Genomic DNA, 13,535 nt, shown 5'->3' with positions numbered 1-13,535 from the left:
ACATTACGAGATTAAAGTCGAAATATTTCCAGATTAAAGTCGAAACATTTCCAGATTAAAGTCGAAACATTACGAGATTAAAGTCGAAACATTACGAGATTAAAGTCGAAACATTTCCAGATTAAAGTCGAAACATTTCCAGATTAAAGTCGAAACATTTCCAGATTAAAGTCGAAACATTTCCAGATTAAAGTCGAAACATTACGAGATTAAAGTCGAAATATTTCCAGATTAAAGTCGAAACATTTCCAGATTAAAGTCGAAACATTACGAGATTAAAGTCGAAATATTTCCAGATTAAAGTCGAAACATTTCCAGATTAAAGTCGAAACATTACGAGATTAAAGTCGAAATATTTCCAGATTAAAGTCGAAACATTTCCAGATTAAAGTCGAAACATTTCCAGATTAAAGTCGAAATATTTCGACTTTAATCTCGAAATGTTAGAATTTATTTTCCCGATATATATTTATGTATTTTTTTTTTTACGTTGTGGTTCAGGGCTTCCGTAAGTTCTGCATGGCCGGTAACTTAAACATTTTGTAGCCGAATTGGCCGTTCGAATCGAAAGTTAAGTTCCAGCCCTGGATATAGCCATGTGATCAGGGAGTGAGATCACAGAGGATGATGCGTGTCTGTTGCCCACAGGATGAAGAAGCTGAAGGAGGAGATGGAGGGAGTGGTGAAGGAGCTGGCGGAGAACAACCTGTTCCTGGAGAGGTGAAGCTTCCTCACACACACACACACACACACACACACACACACACACACACACACACACACACGAACACACTCTACACACACACACACACACACACTCACTCACTCACTCACTCACTCACTCACTCACTCAACACACACACACACGCACACTCACTCACTCTACACACACACACACACACACACACACACACACACACACACACACACTCACTCACTCACTCACTCACTCACTCACTCACTCACTCACTCACTCACTCACTCACTCTCACACACACACACACACACGAACACACTCTACACACACACACACACACACTCACTCACTCACTCACTCACTCACTCACTCACTCACTCACTCTACACACACACACACACACACACACACACACACTCACTCACTCACTCACTCTACACACACACACACACACGTGACGGTATTTGGCCTTAAAAGATTGAGTTCGGGCACCAGGGGTAAAAACCACCACAATTATTTACCTAATCCTTCATTAGAAACATTACACATAGAGATGACAATTATTTATGAAGCAACAGAACAAGGAACCACAAGAAAGTTGATTCAAGAGTTTTCTATTCAAGTTCAACTCCAGTCATATTACATTACAATTCAGTACATCAATACATTTAATTTCAGGCCCAGAAACATTTACCTTTTAATTACCTCACAACAATAAATGAATGACAGATAAATCACACACACACACACACACACACACACACACACACACACACACACACACTCTCTCTCTCTACACACTCACACTCTACACACTCACTCACTCACTCACTCTACACACACACACTGATCTCCTGTGTTTCAGGTTCGGCTCGCTGACGGTGGACGGCGCCATCAGGAACGTGGACCGGATCTGACCGGATCTGACCGGATCTAACCGGATCTCAGCTCTCTCTGTTGTACATATGAATAGAGTGTAAATACACATGCTGAAACTCTTCTTTATCACTTTAATCTGGTGTTAACCCTCAAACTAGTTGTTATTAAGCACGAATAAGTGCTTTTACTTTCTATTCTTATCATGAAAATGAGACATAAACACCTGTGCGGTTCGTGAACGCTCGTGTTCGTCAGACAGTGAACAAACGTTCGGCTGACATCATGGGAACGTTACTATCGAACCTTCAGAAACGAGTTCAAACATTTATAAACGTTTCAGAAAAAATGTATAAATAATGTTTTTGTGCTAACGTTCTGGGAACATTATTAAAGCCCAGATATCTCTGGGCGAACGTTAGTTCACGAGAGAACGTTCCTGTTCAACGACTAACGTTTCACTGAGACTCTGACTGTTTTCCATCAGTGTAAATGAAAACTATTTATAGACTTTAATGTTGTTTTCTGTAAATGAGGATTAAAAAAGAGGGAACCTTCATCTGTTTCTGTACTGCTTGAAATGATCAAACTCACTCGACACACACACAATGAGCTGAAAGTGAATGATTGACAGCTCAAAATCCTCTGAGCGCTGGGGTCAAAGGTCAACAGAACTTAGAGCATCTTCAAATGAACGTGGTTTTCTCTCGGTTGTGTGTGACTGGAATTAGAAATCTCTCTCTGATGGTACCGCTGTTAGTCGCCATGACAACAGACACAAAAGAACAGCCTCTCCTCAGCAGCTGTTGCCATGGCAACACCCTGAGACAACAGCATCAGCTCCGATGTAACAAACACTTGACAGATTCATTACATCCGCTCAGATCATGACACTTGCTGAAGAACAAACCCTGCAGGTCACGTGACACACTGCATCACTGACGTCACCAGCCGTCCGCACAATGACAGATGTTGGCTTTATAAACGCGCTAAATAATGTGTTCCTGAAAACGTAATGCTTGTATTAGGGTTAAAAACTAATGTATATGTAAATATCATTGGCTCAATACGAAAACAAAACAACAAATCAGTGTTTTATAAACCCCACCGTGATTTGTGGCTCTTACATGAATAATTCATGAGCACAATCAAAACTGCCACGTCACAGATTTACATACTCGGGTCTGATCTGAGTGCGCGCGCGCGTGTACGTGCTCGATGGATGATGCTGAGATCGATTGATTTGTAAAGCGGAGGACATGTATGAGGAGAAGCGATGGAGGAAATAAACGACTCGAGAAGGAGAAGAAGGAGGAGAAGAAACGCTTGATGCGAGGACGCTGAGGTGAGTCTGAGGAAAACAACACGACGCGCCTCACGCGAGCGTTACTCGCGCGTCATATTCATAAACATCCACGAGCAGCTGCAGATCTCATAATATACTGTTGCTGCATGTGTTATCCGCCGTAAACGAGCGTTTGTGCTGATGCGGAATCATAACAGGCCCTCTTATGGAAATATATACGACGATTAATGAATCTTTTCATTTTTTTAATAGTCCCTTTTTAACCCTCTGGAAACTGTTCGCGTGTCGGTCAAAAAATAGCGTTTTTTATTTCAATGAAATGATTATACTGTGCTTTTAGTTCGATGATATGTTGTATTTAATATTTTGTATTTTCAGGGGGATTTTATGGTACTAAAATTATATTTATGCTGTACTTTTTGAGCATATACCTTGAGAATGAAAATGAAATTTTCAATTAAAACAGTCAGAAATCTTTAATGCCTTGGGAGTTTGGACACTTGGCAGATCATTGCTGAAATGAAAACAGTAAAAAATAAAGTTAACTTGAAAAAAGTAATACAATTTTACATTTGTTATGTTATGAAAAATGCACAAAAATACAATTTTAAATGTTTTATATGAAATATATATTTTACAAAACACGTTTTACTCTAAAACGGTGAGAAAATCAAAGACATAAAGCTGTGTTCCAACACTTGTTTCAACCCATGTTTGGGTAAAATATGGACAAACCCAACCATTGGTTCAAATTACATTGTAAACCCAACGGTTGGGTTTGTCCATATTTTACCCAAACGTGGGTTGAAACAACCCAGCATTTTTTTGAGTGAAATGTGAGGTTGATATATCAATAAATGAGCTTTCGGTGTGATTTTGTTTTGCCGCAGTACCAGCGCTTTTCAGGATCATTTCACTTGATTCATGTCCATGATTGTGTGTGTGTGTGTGTTCAAACACGTAAAGTGAGATCTATAAATGTTGTTTATCTTCATCATACTCTTCAGAAACCCTGTGGGATCAGATGTGTTGTTGATGAATTACAGCGTCACCAGAGTAAACTACGCTGAGATCAGCACACACACACACACACACACACACACACACACACACACACACACACACACACACACACACACACACACAGGTAATGAGCGTCTCTCGAGGAACATCTTCAGTCTCGGATGGCTCATGGCTGTAATAGAATAGAAGCTCTCTGGATGATTTGCTTCCGGCACACAACGCTTTAAATCTCTGATAAACATTTAATAAGGTTAGTCTTCTCTAAAAAAAAGTTAATGTTTCTTCTGACAATATTAATAACTCAGTATTTGATATATCAGTGATCGTGTTATATCGCTCTAGAACAGGGGTCTCCAACCTTTTTTCATTTGAGAGCTACTTTTTAAAAATGAAAGTGGCCGAGAGCTACTCATGTAATACAATACTTAAATCTCTGAAATAATGTCTCATAACTCGCATATTAACAACTATCTAAACTGTTTTATACCTAAAAGGGTTTTTGTATGCCTATGTCACCCTTAAATGTCAGAGAAAAGAACAGAATCAGAGATTATTTTTTTTATAGAAAATTGTACTTTGCATATTATATTGTAAAAACACATAATTATAGTTGATTTTATAGTTCATCATGACTAGATATGAAATGGCATGATAATTTAATTTCATTAGTGACCAAAATGATCACGGTAATCACAGAATCCTGTTCAAAAAGTACTAATACTACACAATGAAATCAATTCACTAAGTTGTATGTCGAAAACCAGCAAATAACAAATAAATCCGCATCAATATGCACTTTTTGTTTACAGAAACATTAAAATAATAACATTAAAAATTATGGCTAGATTTTAAAGGAGTGTCTTGCAACATGTTATCTAGCCTACTGTACAAGTATGTACAAGTTCAAATAAAGTTTTGACAAAAAATGTTTTATAAAAATATAAACCTCACATATTTCAGCCTTTAAATCATTTTTATAAAAAGAATGAGCCAAAAAAGATAAATTACTGACTTTTACAATGCACATTAGCTTATCTTTTATTATTAAGAGTAAAATTCGATCTGATTTTCCCGTGGCGTCTGTCGTTGCTATGCAACCATGCACTGCGCTCTCCACAATGACAAAGAAGTTTTAGTAGCTAATAGATTTCCACCACCGAAAAACACTTGCTGTAGCTCTGCTACAAGATTTATTTACGGAGAAGAGAAAAACACCCGTAGTGTTTGGGTGCACCCCCATCCTTCATGTTGACTGAGCTTTCAATGTTGTTATGGAAAGGGTGAAGCTGATTGGTTGACCTGCGGTACGTTTGCGGCATACTGAATAGTTGCATTTTTTTCATCTCGCTGCACCTGGAAAAAAATAGCGCGTCGCTTTAATTATGAGCGCGCTTGCCTCGCACCTACATTTGAAATAACGAACTTGAGGACGCAAAAGACTCGATATGTGAACGGCTCCTTGACGAGCAACCTCCAATCAGGCCACGAGCTAACGTTACTGGTAGCTCGCGAGCGACGTTTGGACCCCTGAACTAGAGTAAGTCAGAGTTCACCTAAACTTATCTAAACTCATGTATAATGAACAGAAGATATTGTCATTTTTAAATATAAATATATAAATATATGCTATATAAATGCAACAGGTGTGATTGAAAAAGAATATCAACAGAATACAATTACATTTCAGACGCAGCTCACTACTGAGTTGTGCTATTTTTAGACCAGGCCTGCGGGCGACTCATGTGGTCCCTGGCAGTGTTGGGCAGTAACGCGTTACTAGTAACGCGTTACAGTAACGCAGTTACTTTTGACAGTAACTAATACTGTAACGCATTACTTTTTAAATAAATTAACTCCGTTACCGTTACCATATGGCGCGTTAGTCCGTTACTTTTTTAAATTAATTAGTTGCTGGAGCGGCTGAGAAGTGTGCGCTGTCATTACACAGTACGAGAGCACTGAAGAGACTGCTAGCATTATACAGAGCGAGAGGACACCGGAGGACACATAACAAACTCACTGGCTGAGTTGTTTACGTACACATGAGGCAGCGCGAGCACGGAGATTACAATCTGCACGGAGAGCGCTGAGCACTTGATGCGCATTTAAAACACAGACAGCGAAACGGTATGAATACAGAACACTTAAGTACACATTGCCATATCATTGTAAAGTAATTAATTTTTTGACTAGAGCTGCATCAGCACATTCAGCAGAGAAAGAACAGAAGCTTGCCGTCGAGTCTGAGAGGAATAACATTAGTAACGGCTAACTTACCTCAAGCGATTAAAGCAATGTGACAAAAACACACGCAGACCTGACCCACATGTTTTTAATGTCGCAATTGTTACCATCTATTTGCATTAGTTTATATCCAGCTGGTCACTTTTATGCATTCATTAGCCGGCGAAGTTGTATTTTAAAAACTAGTGACGTGATTGATTGCTTACATTGATATGTTCATGCAGCCGACATCAAGTCTAATCAAGTGTTCTAAAATTTAAGCAAATAAAGTGAAAGACTGTAATATAGGTCTACATTTATGTAATTTTAATGCTCTGGCCTTTGCAGATATTTAAATATGGCCATCTTCTTTAAGCTTGAATCATATAAATGTCACTTTACAATAAGATTACAATTTTAGCATTAAATATGGTTAATAAATGTTGTAGAAGTATCATTCATTGTTAGATGTATTTGTATCTCCTTAGTTAATGTAGGCCTACTATGAATTAACAAGAATGATCAAGGTACAATTGTATTGCTCAAAATCAAATATTAATTCATGCAGTAAAAACCACAGTGGTAAAAACGTATACTGTCAGCTGCATGAAAATATCAATGTTGAGAAAGCAAACAAGTCACTAGCTTTAAAAATGCTTGTTTTGTTATTTATTTCAGAAATCCTTGATATATTCAGTTTGTGCTGGTCTGACTTAAATAAAATAGTGTTTAAAAATTACTTTCTGTTTAAGTCAGTTTTGTGTTTGTATAGACCATAACGCATAAAAGGGCATTAATGGGAACATTTAAGAACTTTCTTTAAAAAAGTAACTAAAAAGTTACTTTTAACAGTAACGCATTACTTTTTGGTGTAAGTAATCAACAAAGTAATTGAGTTACTTTTTGAATGAAGTAACTAGTAACTGTAACTAGTTACTATTTCTTAGTAACTAGCACAACACTGGTCCCTGGGGGCGACCTGGTGCCCGCGGGCACCGTGTTGGTGACCCCTGCTCTAGAACATGATTCGGGTTCATTCACTCACCCTCATGTCATGAAGTCCTTCACATCTGATCTAATCTGACACACTCGGTTCAGGTGATGATGATCATGGTGATGATGAGTCTCTCCTAATGAGCTGATCAACTCAATCAGGTGTCGTTTGATTATGTATTTAAGAGATTGCACTCGTTTCCTCACACATCAGTTGTCCCACAATCCTTCAGCAGTGCTGTGTGTCTAAAACAGAACATCTGAAAATAAAAGGTTCTAGACTGAGGAACCAGATCTCTGTCCCTGGTTACGGGTGAATTCAGCCCTGGAAACACCAGATATCTGTCCCTGGTTACGGGGGAATTCAGCCCTGGAAACACCAGATATCTGTCCCTGGTTACGGGGGAGTTCAGCCCTGGAAACACCAGATATCTGTCCCTGGTTACGGGGGAGTTCAGCCCTGGAAACACCACATATCTGTGCCTGGTTACGGGGGAATTCAGCCCTGGAAACACCAGATATCTGTCCCTGGTTACGGGCGAATTCAGCCCTGAAAACACCAGATATCTGTCCCTGGTTACGGGGGAATTCAGCCCTGGAAACATCAGATATCTGTCCCTGGTTACGGGGGAATTCAGCCCTGGAAACATCAGATATCTGTCCCTGGTTACGGGGGAGTTCAGCCCTGGAAACACCAGATATCTGTCCCTGGTTACGGGGGAATTCAGCCCTGGAAACACCAGATATCTGTCCCTGGTTACGGGGGAAACACCAGATATCTGTCCCTGGTTACGGGGGAATTCAGCCCTGGAAACACCAGATATCTGTCCCTGGTTACGGGGGAGTTCAGCCCTGGAAACACCAGATATCTGTCCCTGGTTACAGGCAAATTCAGCCCTGGAAACACCAGATATCTGTCCCTGGTTACGGGGGAGTTCAGCCCTGGAAACACCAGATTCCTGTCCCTGGTTACGGGGGAGATCAGCCCTGGAAACGAGTTTCAGATGCAGGGAAAACAGATGATCACAGATTCTGCTCTGCGTTTAGAAAAGACCACGAGCAAAAACATGTTCATGTGCTCAACCTTTAACCTTATCACACAGCTGTATAGAGTTAGATATAACTATATAAACTATATTATCTATATAGAGTGACATATATAATTATACAAACTATTATCTATATAGAGTTGATAAACTATATTATCTATATATAGAGTTGGATATATAACTATACAAACTATTATCTATATAGAGTTGGATATATAACTATATTATTATATATAGAGTTGGATATATAACTATATTATTATATATAGAGTTGGATATATAACTATATAAACTATATTATCTATATAGAGTTGATAAACTAAATTATCTATATATAGAGTTGGATGTATAACTATACAAACTATTATCTATATAGAGTTGGATATATAACTATATTATCTATATATAGAGTTGGATATATAACTATATAAACTATATTATCTAAATATAGAGTTGGATATATAACTATATAAAATATATTATCTATATATAGAGTTGGATAAATAACTATTATCTATATAGAGTTGGATATATAACTATATAAAATATATTATCTATATATAGAGTTGGATAAATAACTATATTATATATAGAGAGTTGGATATATAACTATATAAACTATATTATCTAAATATAGAGTTAGATATATAACTATATAAAATCTATTATCTATATATAGAGTTGGATATATAACTATATAAACTATATATAGAGAGAGTTGGATACATAACTATATAAACTATATTATCTATAGAGTTGGATAAATAACTATATTATATAGAGAGAGTTGGATATATAACTATATTATATATATTATCTATATATAGAGTTGGATATATAACTATATAAAATCTATTATCTATATATAGAGTTGGATATATAACTATATTATATATATAGAGTTGGATATATAACTATATAAACTATATATAGAAAGAGTTGGATATAACTATATAAACTATAATATAAATATAACTATAAACTTATCTATATAGAGTGATATATAACTATATAAAATATATTATCTATATATAGAGTTGGATATATAACTATATAAAATATATCTAAATATAGAACTGGATATATAACTATAAAATCTATTATCTATACAGTATATAGAGTTGGATATATAACTATATAAACTATATATAGAGAGAGTTGGATATATAACTATATAAACTAAAATATAAATATAACTATATAAACGATATTATCTATATAGAGTTGGATATATAACTATATAAAATATATTATCTATATATAGAGTTGGATATATAACTATATTATATATATAGAGTTGGATATATAACTATATAAACTATATATAGAGAGAGTTGGATATATAACTATATACACTCACCGGCCACTTTATTAGGTACCCCATGCTAGTAACGGGTTGGACCCCCTTTTGCCTTCAGAACTGCCTCAATTCTTCATGGCATAGATTCAACAAGGTGCTGGAAGCATTCCTCAGGGAGTTTGGTCCATATTGACATGATGGCATCACACAGTTGCCGCAGATTTGTCGGCTGCACATCCATGATGCGAATCTCCCGTTCCACCACATCCCAAAGATGCTCTATTGGGTTGAGATCTGGTGACTGTGGAGGCCATTTTAGTACAGTGAACTCATTGTCATGTTCAAGAAACCAATTTGAAATGATTAGAGCTTTGTGACATGGTGGAAGTAGCCATCAGAGGATGGGTACATGGTGGCCATAAAGGGATGGACATGGTCAGAAACAATGCTCAGGTAGGCCGTGGCATTTAAACGATGCCCAATTGGCACTAAGGGGCCTAAAGTGTGCCAGGAAAACATCCCCCACACCATTACACCACCACCACCAGCCTGCACAGTGGTAACAAGGCATGATGGTTCCATGTTCTCATTCTGTTTACGCCAAATTCTGACTCTAACATCTGAATGTCTCAACAGAAATCGAGACTCATCAGACCAGGCAACATTTTTCCAGTCTTCAACTGTTCAATTTTGGTGAGCTCTTGCAAATTGTAGCCTCTTTTTCCTATTTGTAGTGGAGATGAGTGGTACCCGGTGGAGTCTTCTGCTGTTGTAGCCCATCCGCCTCAAGGTTGTGCGTGTTGTGGCTTCACAAATGCTTTGCTGCATACCTCGGTTGTAACGAGTGGTTATTTCAGTCACTGTTGCCCTTCTATCAGCTCGAACCAGTCTGGCCATTCTCCTCTGACCTCTGGCATCAACAAGGCATTTCCGCCCACAGAACTGCCGCTCACTGGATGTTTTTTCTTTTTCGGACCATTCTCTGTAAACCCTAGAGATGGTTGTGCGTGAAAATCCTAGTAGATTAGCAGTTTCTGAAATACTCAGACCAGCCCTTCTGGCACCAACAATCATGCCACGTTCAAAGTCACTCAAATCAACTTTCTTCCCCATACTGATGCTCGGTTTGAACTGCAGGAGATTGTCTTGACCATGTCTACATGCCTAAATGCACTGAGTTGCCGCCATGTGATTGGCTGCTTAGAAATTAAGTGTTAACGAGCAGTTGGACAGGTGTACCTAATAAAGTGGCCGGTGAGTGTAAACTATAATATAAATATAACTATGTAAACGATATTATCTATATAGAGTGATATATAACTATATAAACTATCTATATGGAGTTGGATATATAACTTTATAGAGTTGGATATATAACTATAAACTTATCTATATAGAGTTGCATATATAACTATATAAACTATCTATATATAGTTGGATATATAACTATATAAACTAATATAAATATAACTGTATAAACTATTATCTATATAGAGTGATATATAACTATAAACTATTATCTATATAGAGTTGGATATATAACTATATAAACTTATCTATATGGAGTTGGATATATAACTATATAGAGTTGGATATATAACTATATAAACTATAATATAAATATAACTATCAACTATATTATCTATATAGAGTGATATAGAACTAAACTATTATCTATATAGAGTTGGATATATAACTATAAACTATTATCTATATGGAGTTGGATATTTAACTATATAAACTATTATCTATGTAGAGTTGCATACATAACTATATAAACTATATTATTTATATATATATATACATAGAGTTGGTTATATAACTATATATAACAATTATCACAGAGCTGTTTATATAAATTTGGATATAACTTTATAAACTATATTATCTATATAGGGTTGGATATATAACTTTATAAAGAAGTAATAAAGAAGCTGTACACAGATGTAACTGATTATCTGTTCCTGTCGTGTGTTTCAGCTTTGATCGACTCGGAGAGGCTGATGATGTACTTCCTGTCCATGGAGGGCGAGAAGCCATCGCTCCACCCCGCTTTCCTCTTCAACGACTCCGACAGGAACGATTCTTCAACGCCGACGCCGGTCATGTGCCGTCTGGACTCGTCCTCGTTCCAGACCAACGGCTCGCTGACCTCATACGACCTGACCTATGACCTGACCCCGACAGAGGTCACGCTCCTCGGCCTCGTGTTCAGCGTCTTCTGGCTCGTGTCGGTTCTGGGAAACTCGCTAGTGTGTCTGGTGATCCATCGCAGCCGCAGAACTCAGTCCACGACCAACTACTTTGTGGTGTCGATGGCGTGCGCGGACCTGCTGCTTAGCCTAGCCTGCGCGCCGCTAGTTCTGCTCCAGGTGTCGGCGGGTCACTGGCCCCTGACCGCGGCCGCGTGTCGAACCGTACGCTACCTTCAGCACCTGTGCCCCGGCGTCCAGGTGTACGTGCTCCTGTCCATCTGCGTCGACCGCTTCTACACCATCGTGTACCCGCTAAGCTTTAAAGTGTCACGCGAGAAGGCTAAGCGCATGATTTTAGCGTCATGGCTGTTCGATGCCGCCTTCGTGTCGCCGTGTTTGTTCTTCTACGGATCCACAACTACTCGGAACCACTGCGACTTCTTCCTAGCGGATAGCTGGGACGGGTTAGCGTACGCAGTCGCGCACCTGCTCTTCGGATTCCTGGTGCCGGCGCTGCTAATCGTGTCCTTCTACCAGCGGGTGGTGCGCTACATCTGGAGGATCGGCGCCGACGGGCGAACGGTGCGCAGGACCATGAACATCGTCCCCAGGACTAAAGTCAAAACCATTAAGATGTTCCTAATGCTAAACGGGATGTTTCTGCTAAGCTGGACGCCGTTTTACGTGGCGCAGTTGTGGCACCCGTCGGGCTCCGGCAGACAGGGGGCGCTGTTCTTCATCGCCGTGGCCTGGATCTCCTTCAGCTCCACCGCGTCCAAACCCACGCTCTACTCCGTGTACAACGCTAACTTCCGGCGCGGCATGAGAGAGACCTTCTGCATGTCGTCTATGAAGTGCTACCGCAGTAACGCCTACACCATCACCGCTAGCTCGCGGATCGCGAAAAAGAACTACGTCGGCGTGGTGGATCTGCCGGTGCCGGCAAAGACACTCGTCAAAGACTCGGTTTACGACACTTTCGACCGAGAAGCAAAGGAGAAGAAATTAGCATGGCCCATTAGCGCTAACCCACCCAACACTTTTGTGTAAAGGCTCTCTTTTGTCGTAACGCAACAGTTCACGCAGAAATGAACATTAATTCGTTATAAAGCCTGTGGAACGACATCCTAGCGAACACAACTATATTCTGAGAACATTTGTGAACGTTGAGAGAAAATTAACATTGAATCATTCTTCACACATTATGGAACGTTACTTTTGAATCTGAACGTTCTGAAACAAGAAGCAACATTTAAAAAACGTCCAACTAAACTGTTTCTGGTAAAAACTTTCCATGATTGATGTTTTTGTTCTAACGTTTTGAGAACACGATTAAAGCGCAGATAACTTTGAACGAACGTTCTATTAATGTTTTGAGAACGTTTGTTCATAACGTTGAGAGAACCTTGGCAGAACGTTTCCCGTTCGCTGGGATGAGGCCAGTTCTGAGTGAACTGTTGATTTAACTGCACCTCGATCATGAAACGCGCGATCATTAGCGATATTGTCTCTGATGTATGAAGCGCCGCTCACACACTTCCTGTTGGACTCGCGATCACTGACTCCTCCTGGAATAACTGGATTACGCGGCAGGATGTGTCCGAGCTGCGGGACATGTGACCGAGCTACCCCTGCTGAGATGCTAACCCGCGGTGCTACTGCTAACTGTGACGTCACGCCTCCATGTGTTCTTCTGTCGGTGTCTCCGGTCCGTCTGTGATCCTGCAGGATTCATGGGAATCTTCGGAGATGCGTTTTGTGTTTTGTGCCTGTAGTTGCAGATAAACTTTGTCTCATAGGTGTGTGTGTGTAGTGTCATGATGCAAGACAGACGTGTCACGTGTCCCTGTGACTTTACAATTAAACGTCCTGT

General features: G+C 39.1%; 2 protein-coding genes across 2 annotated transcripts in view; both read left to right on the top strand.

Moving 5' to 3' along the window:
• tbk1 (TANK-binding kinase 1) overlaps positions 1 to 1,627 on the top strand; it is a 25,514-nt gene extending 23,887 nt beyond the window's left edge. Inside the window, exons 20-21 of the mRNA XM_056239934.1 lie at positions 649 to 720; positions 1,563 to 1,627. Of these exons, the coding sequence (XP_056095909.1) occupies positions 649 to 720; positions 1,563 to 1,614 (124 nt within the window). The 3' untranslated portion in view covers positions 1,615 to 1,627. The remainder of the gene's footprint in view (positions 1 to 648; positions 721 to 1,562) is intronic.
• Positions 1,628 to 1,791: 164 nt separating this feature from the next.
• On the top strand, positions 1,792 to 12,765 carry gpr19 (G protein-coupled receptor 19). Its single transcript, XM_056239936.1, has 2 exons — positions 1,792 to 2,918; positions 11,448 to 12,765. The coding sequence occupies exon 2, from the start codon at positions 11,471 to 11,473 to the stop codon at positions 12,710 to 12,712; it is 1,242 nt and encodes a 413-aa protein (XP_056095911.1). The 5' UTR covers positions 1,792 to 2,918; positions 11,448 to 11,470; the 3' UTR covers positions 12,713 to 12,765.
• Positions 12,766 to 13,535: the final 770 nt, after the last annotated feature.

This window comes from Rhinichthys klamathensis, unplaced genomic scaffold (assembly GCF_029890125.1).
Source record: "Rhinichthys klamathensis goyatoka isolate OS25496 unplaced genomic scaffold, OSU_Roscu_1.1 h1tg000574l_1, whole genome shotgun sequence".
NCBI lineage: Eukaryota > Metazoa > Chordata > Actinopteri > Cypriniformes > Leuciscidae > Rhinichthys > Rhinichthys klamathensis.
Note: the sequence above shows the minus strand (reverse complement) of the source record. Positions and strands in the feature narration are given on the sequence as shown.

What these genes read in the sequence shown, in the direction of transcription:
- gpr19 (XM_056239936.1), top strand. Translation starts at nt 11,471, where the DNA reads ATGATGTACTTCCTGTCCATGGAGGGCGAGAAGCCATCGCTCCACCCC.